General features: G+C 40.4%; 1 protein-coding gene across 2 annotated transcripts; it reads right to left on the bottom strand.

Annotated features, from left to right (window-relative positions):
- Positions 1-862: 862 nt before the first annotated feature.
- On the bottom strand, positions 863-22,339 carry LOC137595591 (G-protein coupled receptor 22). 2 transcript variants are annotated; one of them, XM_068315799.1, is made up of 2 exons: positions 21,992-22,339; positions 863-4,503 (listed from the first exon to the last, which is right to left on the bottom strand). In XM_068315799.1, the coding sequence occupies exon 2, from the start codon at positions 4,383-4,385 to the stop codon at positions 2,691-2,693; it is 1,695 nt and encodes a 564-aa protein (XP_068171900.1). In that variant the 5' UTR covers positions 4,386-4,503; positions 21,992-22,339; the 3' UTR covers positions 863-2,690. The 2 variants fall into 2 exon arrangements, with proteins under 2 accessions (XP_068171900.1, XP_068171901.1); XM_068315800.1 differs by lacking the exon at positions 21,992-22,339 and adding an exon at positions 21,380-21,475.
- Positions 22,340-22,867: the final 528 nt, after the last annotated feature.

Below are 22,867 nucleotides of genomic sequence, written 5' to 3'. Positions count from 1 at the left end.
AATTCCAGAGCAGTCTACCATTCAAATGAATCATCATACAAATGATGTTTGGTGACCATTCAATATGTAATTTTCTGTGAAAGTGAAGAATTTGGATTATTTCATCCTTCATTAAAGCGGTGACGTAATTGTCAGTGTTCGTGTGTTCGTCCTTCCGTCCGTTCGTTCACCAAATATCTTCACAACCGTTGCAGAGAGAAAGATGAAACATAAAACACATTACTTGGGCGGCAAAGGTGATGAAAATGAGATTACCTTGACCTTGAGAAAACTAGATCAAGGTCAAATTTCAACTTTTGTACACTCAGGGACTGGATAAAATAGAAAGACGAGGGAGAAAGCCATTGTAAGACCATAGATCAAAGCTAGTGCTTTGATCTACCTATGCAATAGCTTTGATCTATGGTCAAAGCTAGTGCATAGCTTTGATCTACCCTTAAATGTCAAAGCTATGCACTTGTCAGGTACTACTTTCAGGGTACCCTGACCTACCATTCGCGGGATGTTGCAGTTTCTGACTGAAATGGTTCTTATTAAGTTTGTAATTATTACATTGAAAATTAAAACAGTAATTTTTTCTTATTTTTTCTCTTTGTTAGTTTCATCACCTTTAGGTTCAGTGAGCTTAAAACTGCCCATAAACACATTTCTCTTCATTCTAAAATTATAGCAGGTATTGTTAAAGTATGAAAATATAAAAGTAAAAGAAAATTGAAAATGCATTAAAATCGGTGTTTTGAATTTTCAGAGACATATTGGACATAAAACATGTGTGAATAGACACAGTAAAATGAAAAACTAATACTTAGATCACCCTTTTTAATACAGATTTGCCATTGTTCTATATAATGACACTTAATATAAATCTTATACAATACTGATATTTCCCTATACACTTGGTCATAAATGTACAGTACAGTGCACACATACAGTATTAACACAAATACATATATTTCTCTTTAGAGAAACTTATTAACTCGCTGAGAGTTCATTATCATGGCTGATTTTCTGTCCGGCAGATGATTGTGACCAAAACAAAACTTTTTCTTTTTGGACAAAAACCAGAAACAGAAATTTCAGTATTTACATCCCTGAAAAACATTATACATTAACAAACAAGCATTAATGTCTTCTGTCTGGCTCACACAAAGTGTAAAAGAGGTGGTAATTGTGAGTCCAAAGCTCAACAGGCTCTCAGTCTAACTTTAAAGAGTACAAGACCTACTTAATGAGATAAATCTTTACCTACTGTAACACCCATAATACATCAGATGGTTGATGGGCTGGTTTTTCATTCTATGTCCAGCATATTCAGAATGAGACATGAAGCCCTGAGGAGAAAGAGAGACACATACTGTTCATAATGCAATATGTCCAGAAGCCGATAGGGGCCTGTCTCAGCCATTCAAGGTGCCGTCCAAAAGGAGTGACTCTGCTTTCCAGAGCAAAAAACTGCCAGATGAGGAAATGCTCCACGCCAGAGGTTGTTACATTCACCTGCACTCACTGCAGAGACAGTTTCCCCCAAGTATCGCACTTATTCACAGTAAGACTGGAGGGATTTCATTTCAGTAGTATTACAGTGGCCTGCATAATTACAGTTCTGCGTAATTTGCTTTCATATAATGCCCATTGGCAAGCTGCTGTTGATCTGAAGATTAACGCCCTATATCTGAACCATAAAATAAAAACATACAATTCTTAGTTCACATTGCTGTTCACATCCAAGGAGCCATTGCTTTGTACATTATTTATTGCACATAATTATTGACACACACATACACACTGCTGTAAAATTAAAATGTCAGTTAAAACTTGAACACATTCCTCTCAATCACGGTGCATCCTGGAAATGAAATCTGAATCTGTTTTTCCTGGTAGTTTTATGTGACCCTGTAAAGTTTGAATCTGAATGTTTGCACCTGTAATTTCCCTGCTGCCCATTACACAGTATGTGCACTCTATCACAAATGTCAATCTGATAAGACTGTAAACATCTCCAGGACATTCAGCACCATGAGGATATATTAATGACTCAATTAAGGCATGACAGAAGAAAAGCAAAAGGAACACAGACTTCCATTAAGATATTTCTCACTGAGATAAATTGTGCATGTATATATTGGTGTGCTTTCACAGTTAATGACTAAATATACTTCAGTGTGCAAGTTTACATCTGAGTGTGTTTATATGCGTCTATCTGTGCATATGTACATGCACATGCAAGATGAAGGTGCTTACATGAGCGACAATGAGAATACATTTACTATCATTATCCTAACCCTACTCAAAGGGTGTACACTACTATTTTTAGTAGCCAAAGTCAAGTAGTTTTCATAATTTAGGGCGAGAGTTATCATGGAGATGTAGTGACCACCTTGTCAGTCAGGAATTGGACTAATGAGGCCCTGTGTAGGGACGATGGAGAATGGGCTCTAATTAGAGCTTAAGATTCACCTGTTTCCACATCTGCATGGAATCAGAAGTCATGGGAATCGTCCTGACCTTAATAAACTACCTCATTCTCATTTTTCTCACATCCATGCTCAAATCCATGTGCATCCCATCTACAGCAAATTAGGAAGATATATTAAATACATGAAATACACGCACACAAACACACACACACACACACACCCTCACCCACCCACACGCACGCACGCTCGCACACCACAGTCTGAAGAGCTGCCTTATTCCCTCACTACATCTGTGAGGCATCGATCGGTGCCATCGCTGGCCTCTACCCGTGACTTGCGAGCTTTCCTCTGGCCTCCCCCTTCCACCCAGGAGTTATGAATAACGGTCCCCCCACTTGGAGCTGGGTCCACCTGTAGAAGGGACACTACCCTCTTCTTGACTCGAGTTTTGAGGGCACGGCGTAGCTTCTGCCTGGTGAAAGCATAGAGCAGAGGATGAAAAATAGTGGTCCCATAAGCCATTGCTAAGAAGCAGAGGCGCAGCCGCACCAGGTTGTCACTGGGACCCAGACACAGAATCAGAACATTGACTGCAGACAGAGGGGCCCAGCAGCCAATGAAGGTGGAAATTATTATAAGAGACATTTTCAGGACACGACGTTGACGTTCTCGGCGGTCTCTGTGTCTGCGTACTGCCCGCCTCAAGGCAATGATAGCGGAAACTGATGCCTGGACACCCATCGAGGAGGCAGGCAGTGGTGAGGTGGCATGGGTCTGGGCCGAGGCTGAAGCTGGGACCGGAGAAGCTGGAGTGGCTGGTGTGGTTGCGATGGGGGTGGTGGCAGCAGTACTGACAGTAGTAACTGTTGCTCCACTGTCAGACATCCCCTGGGGCATGGAGGAGAGGGGTGGAGGTGATGTTGGTGTCGGGGTAGGGGAGGGAAGAAGAGGAGGATGGGCGAGGTTCTGGTTCTGATTCTGGTTAGAGGACACTACCTCTGTGGGCAGGCTCAGACTCTTTCTCTTCTTGCTCCTGCAGCGTATCCTGCAGGTGGAGTCCTTGGCACGCGTACTCCTCATCATGTGGGAGCCAATACGAATATTGAGGGCTTGCAGTATCCTGGAGTACGTGAACAACATGACAGCCACAGCAATGAAGAAACATGGCACTTGAAGTAACAAGTGGTAGTACATAGCCAGGCCTGTGTAATATCCCTGCCCTCCTACGCACAGAAGTGTCCTGTTCTGCCAAGCTGGAGGTGGGTGTTGAGAAGGGGAGAAAGGATGACTTGTGGGTAAAGAAGAAGGGGAGTGGGAGGAAAAAAGGGGGGTCAGTTCAGTAGTAAGCTCAAAGTCACTGTTCTTTCCTTCCCCTGCCACATCCTCATTGTCCTCAGCCCTTGAAGAGAAGAAGTCCCCCTCAAGGAAGGGCAGGAAGAAGACAGCAAGAGACACAGCCCACACTGCTGCCAGAAGCAGCGCTGCACGTTTGGGGGTCAGCAGACGACTGGCTGGACGCACTGAGATATCATATCGGTCCAAACTTATCACCAGCACATTCACTGCTGTTGCCACACTGGTGAATGTGACACAGGCCTCATGGAAGCAGCACAATGTGGCCAGGCTGCTGACTCCATTCTCATTAGCAGGTAACAGGATCACAGCCACAGTCAGTGGCAGGCAGAGCACGCAAACTAGTATGTCCAGCACATGCAGGTTGACTGTGACAAGGTTGCTGACTGAATCCACCAGGTTGGATTGAGCACAGTATAGTACAAGTACTGTCAAGTTGCTACTGAAGCCCAAAACCAGCTCCAATATAAGCGCAGTGGTCAAAGACACCTGGAAACCAAAAGGGTAGGGTGTGCTCCATCCCTCCTCTACGCCTACCTCACTCCCTCCATCCAGCAGGCTTACCCCCTGACCATCACTGGTCTCTAGGAGGTCACGATAGCCTTTGGTCTCCATTGACACCACTGCAGTCCGTCACACATAGCAACAGCAGCAGCCACACCAGACCATGCTCTGTCTCTCTTTGGCTCAAATGAGGCAGTGATGAGGATGACAAGCAGCTCCCTGGTTGATTCTATAAAAAAAGAAAAAGAAAAGGGGTAAATAAGAGACAGAGGGCAGAGAAAGATCAAGCACTTACAACTCAGCTTGTCTCACATTCACTCAAAGAAACAATGTTCAAGGAGAACAAGTTAGTCTTGCCAGATGTCATAAATGAAGGGTAGCTATGAGTTGACATATTGATGTGAAAGTGATCTTGGAAGTAAATAGGAGTGGAGACAAATTCAAGCTCTTGCTGATGACCCATGATGTCTCACTGGGCTCGAGCAGTTAGACAACAACATGCTTTGCATAGACAATTGCAGCAGCTCAGACGGGAAGTGGAGCAAGATATCCCTGGGGGGCCTAGGAAGGTTTGAGCATTAAATGAGGCCTAACAAAGGACTCAGGAGGATCGCACCACATTTAGATAAACCAGTGGGGATTCATTTACTGCAGGGGTGTCAAAGTCAGATACAGGCAAACCTCGGTTTCCGACCACAATTCATTCCGGAAGGCTGTTTGAATACCAATTTATTCGAATTCCAAATATGTTTTTCCCATTACAAATAATGTAAATGGTCTTAATCCGTTCCAAGACGCTTTTTTCAACATAATATCCATCCATTTTCTGCCGCTGTATCCGCGTATTATGTGTTATTTCATAATATCATTTATATATCAAATTGTATAGTAATGAAACATGTCAAAGAAATGTAAAAGAAAGAAGCACACACGAGAAAGAGGGTGTTGAGTACGATCCTGTGACGCTCTTATTTTTGGACTACCTGTTGTACCCGGAAGTGGTTGCATGTAAATATAATGCTCTTGTTCTGTTGAGTGCAACATGTGTAATGTGCCAGTGTTCAATTGTGTGTTCAGGTGAGCGTAGCGGGCTCCGATTCAATAAAGAAGAGAAAAACTTATTTTGTTCTGCTTACCATTCACCACACAGATTCCGGATGAGCAAGTCTGGTATCGTAACAGAAAGAAAAAAACAAACAAACCATCAACGTAATCAGGTTGGCCTAAGGTACGAGTTACCGTCGTCTTTTAGACAAGTTTACGGTACCATAACTCTTACCATAGGCAATGGAACACAATTTAGGGAAAAATTATTGAATACAGTAAACTAAAATAAAAAACACATTAGAGTTAAAGCATTAGAACAATAAAGATAAGAATTTTTACATTTGTGGTGGTGAGCAGTGGGCATACGTGAATGTTGGAGAGGGAGAGGAGGAGGAGGATGGATGTTACTGCGTTTGTTTCGCATTTGACTTCCAAATTTTGTTCGACTTCTAAGACAAAAAAATTCCGAATTCTTTGGTCGAATGCCGATTTGTTCGATGTCCAAAGCGTTCAAAAACCAAGGGTTGCTTGTACAGAGGCTCCTCTACGTACGTTCATTCGTTTTGTTTTTTTGATTTTACGTTTGAACTGAGTGTTAGATAATTTTGTAAAAAAAAAATTTTTGTGAGTGAATTTTTGAGTTAAACGCACTCCCCGTAGTATGAGACGTTCAAACGATCTTACGTTTGACACTGCATCCATTGTTTACATAGCGCAAACGACAGACTGAATGTGCCTTGCCTCTTCCCAGTTCATTGCGTGTTACCCTTGTGTTGAGACGTTGTATTTATTTGAAATTAATGTTATCATTTTATAATGTTATGTTTATAATTAGATTTAGGGGTGTTTTATAAGATATGGTAATAGAATTTATGGATGTACATACAGTATGAACCGTCACACATTACTGGAACGTACAGTAACAACTTACGTTCATTTTCACATTATGTTCGGCCATTCGGAACGTAACTAAAATGGAAGTTGAGGAGCCTCTAGACATGGAGGGTCAAAAAAACAAATTTGCTACAAGCCGAGGGCCGCACTGGTTCAATGTTTATAAATACATATTGAAATGAACATAGCCTATTGAACCAAGAACTAACACAGTGAATATTATTTAATGATGAAATAAATAAAGCAACATTTGCTATGGCTCTGTCAGTAACTTCAAGCGGAAACCTTTTCAACAGGCAAAAAGCAAATAAGTAAATGTCCTTCAAAAACAAAATATGTTCCTTATATCAAGATAAATGCATAAATTAAATTGTATGCATTATAGACTGAAAATACATTATTGTACATGCACAATAATATTGTGCTGCTCTACGATCCTACCAATCATCGGTTTCAAATGGTAAAAAAAAAAAAAAAAAAATCAGTTGTATTCTTTCCCATGTTTCTTATCTGCAATTTTCTCTGAGTCCATTCAACTGACATAAATATGTATAAATAAAATAAATTACAAAAATATATGGCACGTAGACAAAACAATACTTCACCTCAAAGAGACATCATGTCTTATAGAAACAAATGTAAAAATTTAACTGAATTTAAAACTGAAAATGGGTTACTGCTCGTGATGCTCACTTGTCTGAGGCCGACCCATTTGATGGTGCCTCATCTTTCGTTCAAGTTCATGAATGTTCAGGCTCTGAGCTGAGGAAATCCTCAGGACTGAGTGAAGGTGTTTATCAGTCAGACATCTCCTGTGTGATGTTTGTTCAGCTACATCAAAGAGAATAGTTGTCCAAATAGGTCTATGTGACGAAACATAGAGAGCATCCGAGCAGCTTGGATGCACAGCTGGGGAATTGTGTCGGGGATGAAACCTGCAAACTTAGAAGACACACAGGGTAACTTTTTACCTCTCTGAACATGTACTCTGACTCCCACCTGGCTTGAAACCCCCTGCTCTCAGCGTCCACCTTCCTTTTAGCCAGTTATGAGGAGGGGAGTAGCTAAATCCGACCTCTGCTATGACTGCTGATAAACATCCATCCATCCATTGTCATGACCACTTCATCTGCTGTCGCGGGTCACGCTCACCTATCCCAGCTGGCTTAGGTCAATTAACCTGAAGTGCATGTTTTGCAGGTGGGAGGAAGCCGGAGAACCCGGAGAGAACACAGGGAGAACACACAAGCTCCGTACGGAGTGGGGCGCAAACCCGGAACCGCCTTGTTGTGCGGTGACAGCGCTACCCACTGCGTCACCATGCCGCCCTGCTGATAAACATTGAAACCCAAAGCAGTGACTTCCACTACTGTCCACTACCAGCCTGCAGGCCATATCAGCCTGCAGGCTGGTTCCAATAGTAATTAAAAATCATCTGGCAGGCCATAAATAATTTGCCACGGGCCAGATGTCGCCCGCGGGCCTTGACTTTGACATATGTGATTTACTGGTTAGTTACAGATCATGCTCCATGTCGGTGGGTTTCTTGCAACTGTGTAACCATGCTTCTTATGCTTCTTGAATTTTATTATTCAGAAATGACGCTTGATAAGACATGAAAATCAATTCTGTCCTGTTAAAACGACAATATATATGTTTTTCGAAAGATCCACCTGTGCTTAGTGTTCTGATGGACCGCCCACTATGCTATCAATATAAATGTCTGCACAAACCCAGCAAATGCCAAATCCTCCATTTGAAATCCTGCATGTTTTCTGCAATTAGTATAAACTTTCATTGTCTGTCACCTAGGAGAGTGACATGGTCATTGTTCGCTGGTAGAGAGACTGTGAGATGAATGTCAATGTAGCAGGAACCCAACTGACAATGGAAGCAGTTAATAGTTCTCACAGGGAGACGTAATGAAGATGAATGGATCTATGTTTTACAGACAGTGGCACTTTAACAATGCTCCAGGAAACCAGTCCAGAGATGGACCTGCTATTTTTTCCCTATAAAATCGCTTTTCATCTTTTCTATTTCTTACATCCCTTATATTCCTTTTTCAGTTTACTGGCTAAGAGAACATTAAATATATACCATGCTGTTAGGTCTGGTTGGATATTCTCATGTCCTTGGGGAGAAATCATTCAAACTGTTGGTTGATTAAAGAGAAGACCATTTTTCATATACAGCAAGAAAATCTGTTCACTGACTTTTTGAATGAAGAGCTACAAGTGTGCCCATACCAGCAGCACTGACCCATCTGTTATTGCTGTCAACCTTTCCTCTGTAACAGCTTTTGTTCTCACCCTCCTATCTGCCCTTTTGCCTTTGTTTTATTTCACAGTTTTTCCCTTCATTTGTCATCTGCAAAGACCTCCAGGCAGAACAAGACCCAGTGTTGAACAGTGGTCTATCTTAATCCACTAATGGGTTCCATGGGGTTTACGGTGTTGCTGGAACATTGATTTAAAACATCATCAATCTGCCAATTTAAGAAGCCTGAGGCAGGCTAACAGAAGCACATTCCCTGTCTCTTCTTCTCTCCGTCACATGAATGCTGTGCAAAAAAAAATTGAGTGAATTTATTGAATACTTTATTCATCATCAAGTGTAAGAAAACATCTGATTTTATTTCTTTAACCCAAGGAAACAATACCATGATTTCTGCAACATTTGTGAACAAATGCAGTAGTGTTTCAAAAGTTGAATGTAAATTAAATAGATTCTTCCATCCCAAACACTGTCAATTTCCTGTGGAAAATTGTCCTCTGGGTGAAACAAAATACAGTTTAATAGATTAATTTCACGTCCTTTGAGTATGAAGTGGTCAGTTGTTATCCAACACATGTTTAAGACCATTCGCCTTGAGCTTATAGCTCATGAATATTCAGTTTACTGTGACCTTATCATGGCATTAGAATCAATTGTTTAGTCTTTGCTCCATCTGGTCAACATGCTGACAAGGAGAATATTAGAGGAAAGAGAAGCACACTTAAACCACATGGTCCAACGCCAATCAATCAATGCACGTATCAATATTCCATTTGCAAAGCAGTATCTGCATCTCACAGGTAGGTTACTTGTACTAATTAGTGTCAGGAAAATAATTGAACTTACTGCCACCAAATCTGTAAAACTGCATAAATAACATTGTAAGCATGTCAAGCCTGAAGGATATCAAAAGACAGACATGTTAATTTTTTCTGTGTGCACCAGAGCAAAACTGTCTTGTAATATCCATGCCAATCATCTGGAGAATGATTATGTTCTCCTGAAACAATCGAGCAGAGCCTTAACAAGTATTACCGTATTGGCCCGAATATAAGACGACCCTGATTATAAGACGACCCCCCCTTTTAAGGAAAATAATTACAGTACTCGCCTCCCATCATTCTCCGTACATTAAACTCTGCGACACCATATTTCACAGTCGCTTTACAATTGTTTGAAGACTCTGCCTCATTTATCACCATCATCTTGAAGTTTGCATCATAACTTCTCCTCAGCTGCTGGTTAACCTGCCTGATCTTCGACCCACTTTTCTCCAGATTGTCGCTACGTTTCTCCATTTTCTGTTATGTCTTCTCTTATTTTCTTCTCTTTTCTTTATTACCGCTATTTTTTATTTTTCTTCCTCGTGCTTCACCTATTTTTATTTTTCTTCTTCTTGACAGGGGTTCGCTTTTGACTGGGGAGTTAAGTTCAGCATTCGCTTTAAAGATATCTGGCGCCATCTAGCGTTGTGAATGGATATAATGTCTAGACCCCGAATGTAAGACGACCCCCACTTTTTCAGTCTTATTTCAATGCACAAAACACCGTCTTATATTCGGACCAATACGGTAATTATGCTATTTCATGACTGAAGGTAAGAATGCAACAGTCAGTCCTGTGACAATACATACTTCATTCAATGTGATGAACTGGAAAATAGATAAAAAGGGCAACAGATAAAACAGAAGACTTTGTCTATATTTACTCGTTGTTGGGTAAGAGAAAATGTATTTCATATGATGAACTGCTGTAGATGAGTCAACACAATGATTTGTTGTTTCCAGGAAGAAGGTGACAAAAGAGGGCAGTGAACTTAACACTGTCATTTTCATGAGTGTTGTTGTGTTTCAGTGGGAAATGTCAATATCCAGGTTTAATTCATGTTGTAGGTCAGTCTCGGGCATTTTTTTTGGTTAATGTTAACAGAACACAACCCACGGTCCATCAATGTCTGAAAAATGTTTTGGTTCTGATGAGTGAATTGCGTTCTGATGAGGTCTGCTGCATTTGGAGATTTTTTTGCAGCTTAAGGCATGGCTGAGATTCTTCTAAGAACCAGTATAGTTGGTGAAATACACAACACTCTGTGACCGACCTGTCAGAACGATGGGTGTCAGAGGAAGCTAAAAGCATGTATTCAACAACATGTTTTATTCAGAAATATGCCAAACAGGCAATATAATGTGAAATGTGTTTTATGATTGTTGACAGTTTTGGTAGATGGTAACTCGTTACAATAAGAAGTCACCCAGGACCAAATGAGGCATGAAGGAGGAGAAACTAATGCTGATAATCATTACTTAATGAGTTACACATAATCAAATTGTAAAGAGCAGTTACTGATTAGCTAATTAAGCAACACATGAAGAATAGATCAGCCAGGATAGCTTATGACTAATTATTAAGGCCTTGCCTAAACATATCTATTGGAAAACAATACACAGTAGTTGATAATGATTAGTTAAAGAAGCCTCTCCTCAATCATCAATCAGCAGCTTCAGTTACAATCATGCACTGAAAGCTAAACAATTTGATTGCTTCCAAATGGAGTACCTACAGAAGTACCACTATTTATAGTTGATTCTGGTTTTGCAGATTATTTCATCCATTATGGTGTCTCTGTTAGAGTTTTTTCCATACTTTTCTCCAAAAAAACAATAAAGCATCTACGACCCACTGTTAGGGTTATTATAGGTGGTGGGTAGAAGATGACAGGTTGTCAAGACATTTTCACAATATCAGAGGATAAATGGTCAAGCAAATCAGGTTGTCACTCTTCCTTTTTGAACAATCTTTCATGCACTTTGAACGTAATATCTAAGCTCTTTTCCTGCCTAGATGTTTTTTTTTATAGGAGGCTGTATTGTTCCATTGAATGTAGCTGCAAGAGGGCACAAGCCAGTGTCTTATTGTCCCAAGCCCGGAGAAATACAGAGGGTTTTGTCAGGAAGGGCAAACGATGTCAAACTTTCGCCAAATCAAAGATTCAAATCAAATATATGACTTCCATACTGGATTGGTTGAGGGCCGGGCTAACAACAACTGACATCGGTGCTGTTCACCTACGGGGTGCTGGTGGAAATTGGATTACTTTTGGTTTAGGAAGGAGAGGAGGAAAGTGTGTTCATAGGGTAGTGAAAGAGGACATGAAGGTAGTTGGCATGAGAGAAGAGGATGCAGAAGACAGGGTTAGATGGAGGCAACTGATTCGCTGTGGCGACCCCTGAAGGGAAAAGCCGAAAGGAAAAGAAGAAGGCTGTATTGTTCCATTCATCACTTAAACAAATATTTGCTGTTCATTCAGCCCAGACAACATCTAAAACACCATGGTATAAGGCATTTCATTCTACTAGAATATTAATTTTGTTATGCATGTAAGATGAGAGTGTCTATGCTAAAAGACAGGGCTTAAACTAACACTTGTCACTTGTGTCTTCTTCTCTTTTTGGCCTTTCCATTCAGGAGTCCCCCAAGAAAATTAGTTGCCTCCATCTAACCCTGTCTTCTGCATCCTCTTCTCTCACACCAACTACCTTCATGTCTTCCCTCATTAATCCATAAACCTCCTCTTTGGTCTTCCTCTAGGCCTCCTGCCTGGCAGTTCAAAACTCAGCATCCTTCTACCAATATATTCACTGTCTCTCCTCTGGACAGGTCCAAACCATCTCAGTCTGGCCTCTCTGACTTTATCTCCAAAACCTCTAACATGTGCTGTCCCTCTGATGTACTCATTCCTGATCCTATCCATCCTGGTCACTCCCAAATAGAACCTCAGCATTTTCATCTCTGCCACCTCCAGCTCTGTCTCCTGTTTTTTCCTCAGTGACACAAACAACAAAACAACATCGCTGGTCTCACCACAGTTTTGTACACCTTTTCTTTCATTTTAACTGAAACTCAGCACCCTGTAGGTGAACAGCACCGATGGCAGTCGTTGTTAGCCCGGGCCTTGACCGATCTAGTATGGAAGTCATAGATTTGATTCGCATGTTTGATTTGGCAAAAGTTTTATGTTGGTTGCCCTTCCTGACACAGCCCTCTGTATTTATCTGGGCTTGGGACCGGCACAATAAGACACTGGCTTGTGTCCTTTTGCGGCTACATTAACACTCGTCACTTGTTTAAGCTCATGAAAAAAAATAGGATAAGGTTGTCACTGATACAGATGATACCTACTTTTACTCCAGTACACTGTCAAAAATTCATCAATGTGCAATCAACTTTTTCATACAGATAAAGAGTTTAAAGGACAATAAAAACAATTTGTTTTTGAGGGGTATTTTTGTTAAACTCTCCTTTTAAAACTTTTAAATGATCATTTTACTCTGAGATTGTGGCAACATAATTGTAACAAAGACAAGTTCTTTAGTTGTATTTACTCACACCACATCACAGCAGCGAAAAGAATCGATCAAAATGTCACAAAGTAATCACAAGTTAGGGTTAAGGTTTGGGAAACTATCCCAGCTGAACTGGCGCATGAGGTGGGGTACAGCCTGGACAAGTCACCAGCTCATCACATTAAAAAAAAGAAAAGCCCTCAGACTCAGTTTACTGTCATGCAGACCACTGTATGATTTGAATTTTTGTAACCCAATATCAAAGGATAGAAACAATTTTGACTTGCTTCATACAAGATACACCTCAGACAACTACACTCAAAAACAAGCCATTCGTGTTTTATACTTGTCTTAAATTATGCAGAAACAGTTGGTTAAACCTGGTGCCATGACTGCTGGCCATTGTGCTGTACTGACTCACCACTGGGTCAGAGTGTCATGGAAATGCATAGAGACATAAAGGGAGATATTCTTACCATATATTAAATATTTTTCATATTTTGATGCATACATATATTCTTATATAAAGATTGATAGTGTTTTGTTACTGAAGAAATCTGAATTGGTGGGACCTAGGAATATCAAATCCATTTACAGTTGTTAAAAAAATGCAAAAGTATTATTTAAATAGAGATCTTGCTCTGAAAAAATGCCACTCTTAAACCAGACACCAAAGGTTCCATTCAACATTGATTTTTAATTATTGGAGAAACCTGTAAGAGTCTGCAGAGAGCTCCTATAATGGTTTGCCATTATAAAACTCAATAAGAATGCCTTAAAAATTGAGAAAAGAAGCACGGCAAGTATTTCTGAAAACTCAGATGGACAGCCATCAGGTCCTGAAGAATTTCCACTTTGCACACTCTTAATTACTTCTGTGACATCTACAATAGGGATATTATCCTGTAGTTTAGCAACCTGCACCAGATTTATCTTGGGGATATCGAAGTTATGGAAAAATGGTCTCAGATTTGCAGACTGGAATAATAGCAATGGAAGCAAGAATTTATTTCCAAATGGTTTTGTGTGCTTCAGACCTCTTTCATCACAGATTATGAATATGTACTGATTCTCAGTCCTCTGACGTAACTAATGTGCTACAACTTTCCTTGCCTTCTCTCCATATTCTTGTGTGTGTGTGTGTGTGTGTGTGTGTGTGTGTGTGTGTGTGTGTGCGTGTGTGTGTGTGTGTGTGTGTGTGTGTGTGCGTGCATGTACAAAATGTACGAAGTGGAGTGTAAAGATAATTTCCCCATGGGGATAAATAAAGTGGATTTAATCTTTGTAATCTTAATTATTTTCTCATTAAGGTGGGCACTAATGCATAACATTTAATAATACTTGTGGGCTAGTGAAGTGCATTGAAAAAAGAGAAGAAAAGTAAATTCACATTAAAAAAAAAGTAATCAAGCAGCAGAATAAATTCAGATGCAAGTGTTTTGACAAGAGGCATTTTAATAAATAAATCACCAGGATCCTCCAGATTCTTAATATTATGAGATTAAAATTTACAGGGTTAGCATAGAATTGCTGAATGATTTACAGGAAACCTCATCTCCTCCTTGGGTCATCACATGCATGCTCTGAGGAAACTGTCTCTGTACATCTTTCACTCTGTTACTACTTGTTTAGGGCTACTATAAAGGCACACCATTATTTTCACCTCATTCCTCAGTGATCTACGTGACAATGACAATGACTCAATGACTTCAGTGTGCAAATTACTTAAATGTCAGCACTATGTACATATTTCTGAAGTGGTAACAGCTTCCCACAGAGGATAGTGATTTTTATAATTAATTTCTATAGTGATTTCTGCGTTAAAAGCATGGTGTCGCTGTGAGTAGCGCTGGTGCCTCAGAGCAAAAACGGATTTGATTCCTCTCTTTGCAGAGTTTGCATGTTCTCCCAGTGTGCATGAATGGTTGTTTGTCTTTTGTGTGGCCCCAAAATGAGCTGACAATGCGTCTGGGGTGTACTGTACCGTAAAAAGAAAATACCTTAGCCATGAGCATTGTCCATTTTATCTGAGTGCAAATGAAAATCTTGCTTGTTCAATGAGGATACCATTCATGGAGATTCAATCTTTTTCCGTCTTTGGTGAATATTTCCTTGTAAACCTGTAAAATATCACTGCGAAGTAATGAGACTGGATTGGACAATACTCTTTCCATGGAACTGAAACCATCATTGACATTTTAGAAAGGAACGGGAAGAGAAGACATACGGGAAATCAAGGGTGAAGACCAAAAGAAAGCAGAATGATGGTGCATGCACCACACTGACTTATGGATGTCTTAAGTATTCTTAAGTTCTGCAGTGAGACAGTCGATCAAAACCTTAATTTTCCCACTCTATTCATCCAGCAGCGCTCACAGCAAGCAGCCAGCTGGGCAGCAGCACCCCTGGCAAGCACCCAGCAAACCTGCATGGATTAGCCAACAGCACAACCACTCAGTCAGAATAACAGCATCCCATCCTACCTAATGTGTTTCTGATCAGGGCAGATTTTTACCATGAGAACACACATACTGAATGCTGTTTCTATACTACACATAAAACCAACATTACTACTGATGTGGAGTCAAGCAACAATTCTGAAAATGGGTTATCATAGCTCCCAACACAGGAATACCATTTAACCAATTATTGCATCACATCTATCCACCCACTGCAAGCCCACCACTCTCTGCTGATACAGTGGAAGATGGATTGCCACCTGAGGGGAATGACATCTAGTGTACTTAAGAAATGCTGAATCCCAAATGCACTTAAGCTGGAGACAAGTTAGGAGAAAAGGACGGGGGTAATGGGAGGTAAGATGGAAGTGAGAGGCAGGTGATGTGAAGGTCTGATAGATGGGGAGGACGCTTTTGACTGTGCAGATGAATGCTGAGTTGTGTGATTGCTGGAGAGGAAAGTTTGCTCCCTGCTCACTACCACTATCTATCTGTTTTTTGAATGGTCCCAGTTGCACCACCTCATCTTTCATGGCTTAATGTTTTTGCACTGTGTAATATTTTAGAGCAATGTCAACCCCTAGTCTTATGTTCTGTGACTTGTGGACTGGGATGTAAAATAAGGACTCTTAAGTCCAGTCACTTTGCACCTCACATTTCTGACAGGCTGCTAACAGAACATCAATAAAGAAGCTAAAGAGGGCAATCTGGAGGACCAAGGGAAAAACTTTTTCCGGAACATTCATAGCTCACATTATGTGATCACATCGCCTGAAAGTCTGCTTGATGGATATCATCAAAGACACTCATTGGGATCCTAGAGCGGGTTGTCCAATGTTCCTAAGATCGGCGGTTCAATTCCCGCTCCCGTCCTTCCCGCCCAAAAAAACACCTAGCGTGTGAGCTGACGGTGGGGGGTGTCAGCTCACCTCCGGACCACTGCCGAGGTGCCCTTGAGCAAGGTGCTCTTGAGCAAGGCGCCGTCCCCCTTCACAAGTTGCTCATTTGGGGCGCTCCACAAAGGGGCTGCCCGCCACTCTTCCTCCCCCCGCATGCCTATGGGCCCCCTTGTGTGTGCATGTGCTACAGTGGCCTGTACAAACTAACATGTATGCATGTGTTTGCAGTATTTACTAACAACAGTGTGCTCTTAATTTCCCTTCGGGGATCAGACCGGTATATAAAATTTTTGAAAAAATGAAGACGAAATGAAAATCAAGTGGGAAAGCTGTTAAAATTAAAAAAGTTAAAAACTTTGGATAACTATTATACTACCATGTGTTTACTAGTCCTTGTCTCAATATACTAAACAATCAAAATGAATAGTAATAATTCATTACTATTCATTATAAATAGTATGATAAAATGGAGCAGCATTATAGCCTTCCTTAGCCCAACCAAAAAGAAAACTTTTTGTCTATTACAAGGATTTTGCAAAATATCATTAAAATATTTGAATTTCCAGTAGATATTTTTGGTGATCCTGGTCATCATCTGTATCCTGAAATTTTAATGGTTCTTCACCAATCTGGGATAAATGGTTTTAAAAATATTTGTTCTAAGTGTTCTAACTTTATGGACAGTGCCTATCTATAATTCTGGCACATTATGGAATCAGTTAGGTGTCAAAATTGATGCATGTTCAAAAGTTGCCCAGCTAAAGGCAGAGGAAAAACGTGATTAAAATTAAATATTGTTTTCTTTTAACTATTAGTCTAATAATTTTACCAGTGTGATTTCAGACAATTTCATGTTTGAGTACTTTTATAATTAAAGCCAAGCTATCATGGTACTGGTGCTTTTATGTGCAATGATATAATGGGGTACCTGAGCTGACTTGGTGGAGGTTTGCACTCTTTGAGTGCTACATGGTAGAAATTTTATTCTACCGCTAATTGCTCCTACCTAATGTGGCGTAAAGGGATTGATTGTGGTTAGGTTCTGTCTCTCTTGAGTTCTCAACTATAGTGGCACCTTTCATCAGGTGTTAATGGATGTAATATGGGTCTAAAGGGTGTGTTGCATGGGCCAAGGAAAAAAACACCACATTGTAAAGCTGATCCAAATCACAGTGGGACACAAATAATTTTTCACATTTATGAAGGTTGTAAAATCTGTTCTGAGTGTACCCCCAAGTACCTTAAAATTCAGAACACGGACGGAGAGTTCACGAGTGACAAAACAGGCAAGTGTAAAAATTTTACACTATACTATATATGATAATTGTTAAATACAGTATAGGTCAATTAAAAAAAAAAGTGATTTATCAATATATTACATCATATGTAAGTACAAGATAATATATAAAGAACAAGAAGAAAACAACAATTTTGTTGTTGAAGAAGCTTTGACCCACTCATCAGGTAAAACACCCACATAGACATATATCTATACTACTAAACTTACACAGCAGCTCCAACAAACCACTCAGAATTGATCTGATTGTAATTCTGAGCTGTACCGTGCTCAAATTAACTATCGTGAATCATGTGCTATTTGTAACCAAAATATCTCCAGCGTCAGTGGAAAAACAAATTCAACAAGTAAGAGTAAACCAATTCTAAATGAGCATAACCATTCCTGTTTCATTTATTTTATGATTCATCATACGTAATTTTGGGATTATATAAGTCATATATTGTGTTTGAGTTTATACATTTGCACAAGATGGAAGAGTGAACTGTACTGAGTTTGTCAGAACTATGTGCTCTGAGTGTCCTTCAGACTCCTGCTGTTTTGGCTGTGCTGTGAATAAATAGCCCAGACACGGTTCGAGGTCTGTGGTTGCATTGACCCTGTTCTAATCATGGCACCAAAATCAAAAATGTCTGTGTTTTTAAGCTTGACTTGCTGTTAGAAAGAAAACTGTCTGAGCTGTCCTCTCACAAGTGCTCTGCTAAATACAGACACTGAAAACTTACCTGAAAAAGATGTCTCACACTTCTGTTCTTCTATTTGTTAACATTTTTCACATTTTGTTTAAAATCACTGGTTTATTGATTTTGCACTTGAAAATGGGTTAATTTGCCATATGTAGTTTTATACAGACTGTGAAAACCATATTGCATCTTATGGGTCTGGAGGAACTTTTCTAACCTGGAGTGCCTTTTTTCACAAGGTCATCTGAGGAGAACTGAAACAAGGATTCAATGCATTTTTTCATCTTCACCTTAAATTTGATCATAGATCAATCTCTATACTTCAAAATGTTCTGTTCTGCCATCTGAAACGGTCTCACTCAATCAGTAAGTATTGAATGAGAACAGAAGACGTCTGTGACACCCCCCACCCCCCCCAAAAAAGAAAAAAAAAACCATTTGGAGGTAATGGAATGAGAGGAAACGAGGAAGTGAAGCTGATGAGGTGCTGGAAAATAAAGACTGAGGTTTTCTGTGGCATGTTAAAATGATTGAGCTATTTCCCTCAACAAGGCAATTAGAGCTCAATTAATGGCATCTATCTCCTGCAGACAAGGCATCATTGGCCCCGAAAGAAGGGCATCACTGCAGGGATCTGTACTATTACACATAATGACTGAGGTCTAACCTGTGGCAGGGAATCAACATACAGATGTACACATACTGACACACAACCTAGAAGATCAGTGATTCCGTTTCCATTCCCAGGTCAAGAGGTTTGAGTAGAAAACCCGGGATGGCACAGCAAGTTACGGATTTCCATTTTAATGTCTGCCATCCTCCAAAAAAAGCCGGCAGATGTATCTGCAGCATGAAATATTTATTATATTATTCTTTAACATGGCTTAAAATCTGTGCACGAAAGCAGCTGCATTCCTGTGTACAATCTATAGTGTGGAAGACAGTAAGTAGATGGAGTTTCTATGTTGAATCTCTGTCTTCCTTTGATACTCTATTGCATCCTGGTGTCACGGCCATGAATGTTACCTGGTTTATCCATTGTCCCCGTTGGACTGCATGTGTGTGTGTGTGTGTGTGTGTGTGCGCGCGCGCGCGTGTGTGTGTGTGTGTGTGTGTGTGTGTGTGCGTGTGTGTGTGTGTGTGTGTGCGTGTGTGTGTGTTTATCATTCCTGGTCTGTCTCTCAATCACCTGGAGCCTGTTCACCTACACACTGCACAGCAATCAGCTCATCAGTCTGCAGTATATCGACCACTTACCGCTAGAATGCTGTCTCTACTCATGTGGTAGTTTAAATGTCTAAGCTTTTCATTTACATTCACAACAAATTCTTCAAAACTTTTTACATAATTTTTGTGTGTCTGTCCTACGTGACTCTTGTCTATTAATACTGATAAGTAGACAATTACATATGGATCATTATTAAGAATTCTCAATCAAATAATTCGTTTAGCACTGAGGCTCCCACTACCTTGAGCTTCCTTCAACTACGCAGCTGCTTTCATCTGGAGAGTGAAGCAGTAGGTAGAATATTTCCCCACCAGTAGCATCAAAGCTTGTCTATAAATACATGCACAGACGAAAACACACAATGACCCATTTGCAAAGCAAACACACACTGCCACCATGATAGTGACTGGAAAATTGAAATACATGATTAGGACTGAGATTCACAGCAGGGACTATACTGTACATGGAAAGGATACACACATACACATGTGTACAAACACACAGCAAGACAGGAAAGGTAGACTCTACTGTACTCTTTACAATAATCTGGCCATTTCTATTCAGTCTCAATGTGATTTTTAATTTGGACAATAAAGCATCTATAATATATAAAAATGACAAAATCCCTGAGAGATTTTGAAAGAATTTACACAAAAGACAAGCTTTGACACATCTATACATTAGAAAAGAGAAAAAGGACCAGATGAACTGTTGTTATAATAATTATAATAATAATAATAATAATAATAATAATAATAATAATAATAATAATAATAATAATAAGAAGAAGAAGAAGAAGAAGAAGAAGAAGAATGTCCATTCTTGAGTAGTTAAAAAACATATCCATTACAAAGTTTAATATGTTAGAGAAATATATATTGAATGAAGAGAAATAAGGAAACACCCAATTGTGAGGAATCAAATAGAATAACAAGAGGACATACTGGACAATAGTCATCATTATCCCTGCCACATCGTGCTGATTTCTAAAGATAAAACTTGTGAAAAAAGACATTACTGAAAGAAGTGAAGTGATGATGATAGATGAGTAAAAGCACAGAGTAATAAAAAATGTTAGCTCAGCGTGGGAGCAGCTGTTAGCATTAAACATCAACATTAAGATACTAACCATGTTCCAGATTGCTCCGCAACTGTGTATTCAGCAGTGCTTGATAAAACTTGTTGACATGGACAAACTATCAACAGATTGTAAAAATTACATCAATGCTCACAGATCCAGTACAAATATTTTTCATGGCACAGAAGCACATACAATACAGGTGGACTGGTTGCTTTGAATTGCCAACATTCTTGATTACAATTGGTTGCACCAAGTCAAGAGAAGTGCTACAGCAAAGGAATGATGGAATTTTAATAACTTTTTCATATTTATTTTTAAACTTACGGGATGAGTCTTGAAGAATATATAGTGATATAAAGATAGACAAAATTAATTTGAGGACAGTAAATGAAAAAAAATGTCTACCAAAATGTTAGAGAAGACTTTTATAACTCAAAAAAGAAACACTTGATTCCACCCACTATTAGACATACTTCATTCATTCAGGTCAACTGATGTAAAACTAGAGGACTATGGAAATAAGTGGAGAACTTGTTCTTTCACATCTCAGCCGGGAGAGACCCATCACAGAGGACTCTGACTCACCCACATCTTTCCACATTTCTCACATTTCTCATCAACCCGGGACCTGATTCAAACAGTCTGTCTCGTATTCAGCTTGGTAAAACAGGGCTGAATCACAAATAATAGAGTGTACTATAGACTCTAAATCACTTCACGTTGTTTCAGTGTGACACCCAAATAAGATGTATAAAAAAAAACAGAAGTCAGGCACAGAAAATTCAAATGCAGAGAATCCGTCAGAAAGAGTGATCTCATGGGATCATGACAGAAACTAGAATGATGATTATTGTGCGATCATTTCTATCATACTTAAACGTTCGGGGAAGCACTTACACATTTTGAAGAGCCGAGTCTTTAAATGCTCTTTAATATCATCGACGGACCACCTCGATGTCAAGCGTGGCGTATCCATGTGACTGAGGCATTTATCAACAGTCGTGGGTCCGTGGAAAATGTGAGACTTGTGGATACATGCCCACTTGTACCAAATCAACCCAATCAGGTCTGTATCTAACATACATTTAGGTCTTATTTCCCCGCACAAGTGTTGCCAGGATTGTTCCTGCGCTGAGGGGAAAAGACTATTTGTGATGAAGTACTAAAGGATTCTCTTTGTCCCACAGACGCTTCATACCCGAAAATGCAATCGAAGCTGTTCTCAGGCCCCGCTTTAAGTACTGGGCTGACTGTGATGTGGTTTGTTTTTTGAGGGCTCCAGACTGGAATCCAAACAGTCCAAACAGGTCCTGTTTTCCCTCCAGCACACATCCTGCCACTGGTCTCAGACTGTATTCCATAGAGAGTCAAGGTCCCTCTCAAGTCCGGTTGTGTCATTTTAAAAACACACCATGCAAATACGGTATTTGTAAAGACGTTATCAAAAATACTGCTGAGGACAAAATGAGTGCTATTCAAATAAATGCTGTAGTTGAGTGTTAAACTTACCGATTTGTTGAGTGGGAATTCACTTTACATCTTACTGCAGGAGCCGGTGCGGTGCGCTGCGCTATCGCCAACACTGGACCCCGATTCACTCCAGCGCTCTTCAGGACAGCCGGCTGTCAGCTACGTGACCAGAATAATTTCCCTCCGTTTTGTCATAAATATTACAGCGGGAGGGGGAAAACCCTCCACGTCTGCAGATATAGAGTGCAGCAGCGGCTGGTGCCCGCTCACAGATCAGAAAATAGGCCTCTAACAGGGTTTTACGGTGTTATTTTAATTCAGCCACTCCACAGCGCGCCTACACATGTCCACTTTTACGCAGCGGACTTTACAACACCACATATTCAGACCGACGATTGTGCGCAAACGGCTCGCCAGAGCGCAGTTACTCCATCTCCCTGATCTGCAAGCGGATGGGGCAAAGACAGTGGGAGGATGGAGAGGGATTTTTTTATTTTTTTTTTTGGAAGGGGGAGGAGACAGGGATGCTGGTGGAGAAGCGGTGGTGGAGGTGGTGGTAGTGGAGGGAGGTGGGGATGGGACGTGTGTGCGTGTGTGTGTGTGTGTGTGTGTGTGTGTGTGTGTGTGTGTGTGTGTGTGTGTGTGCGCGTGCGAGGGAGTGATGGGTAGCCTTTCACAAGGACAATCTCCTCAAGGGTGAATGCTCCTCTGTAGTAATTCAACAAGATTTCCCAATTACTTGACTCCCCCTCCATCTCCCTCTCTCAAACCATATCACACACACACACTTGGTGTAAATTCTCACTGATGTAGTATCCACCTGCATCAGTGACACGTTCCACCTGATCTCCCTCAATGGAAAATGACTGGGTTCAGGCCTGACTTGGTAACTGGTCTATAATTCTACCCCCCACT

This window comes from Antennarius striatus, chromosome 5 (assembly GCF_040054535.1).
Source record: "Antennarius striatus isolate MH-2024 chromosome 5, ASM4005453v1, whole genome shotgun sequence".
NCBI classification, from domain to species: Eukaryota; Metazoa; Chordata; class Actinopteri; order Lophiiformes; family Antennariidae; genus Antennarius; species Antennarius striatus.
The sequence above is the reverse complement of the archived record's forward strand: the minus strand, read 5'-3'. Positions and strand labels throughout refer to the sequence as shown.

Excerpts from the sequence above, each read along its gene's own strand:
- LOC137595591 (XM_068315799.1), bottom strand. The coding sequence starts at position 4,385 with ATGGAGACCAAAGGCTATCGTGACCTCCTAGAGACCAGTGATGGTCAG.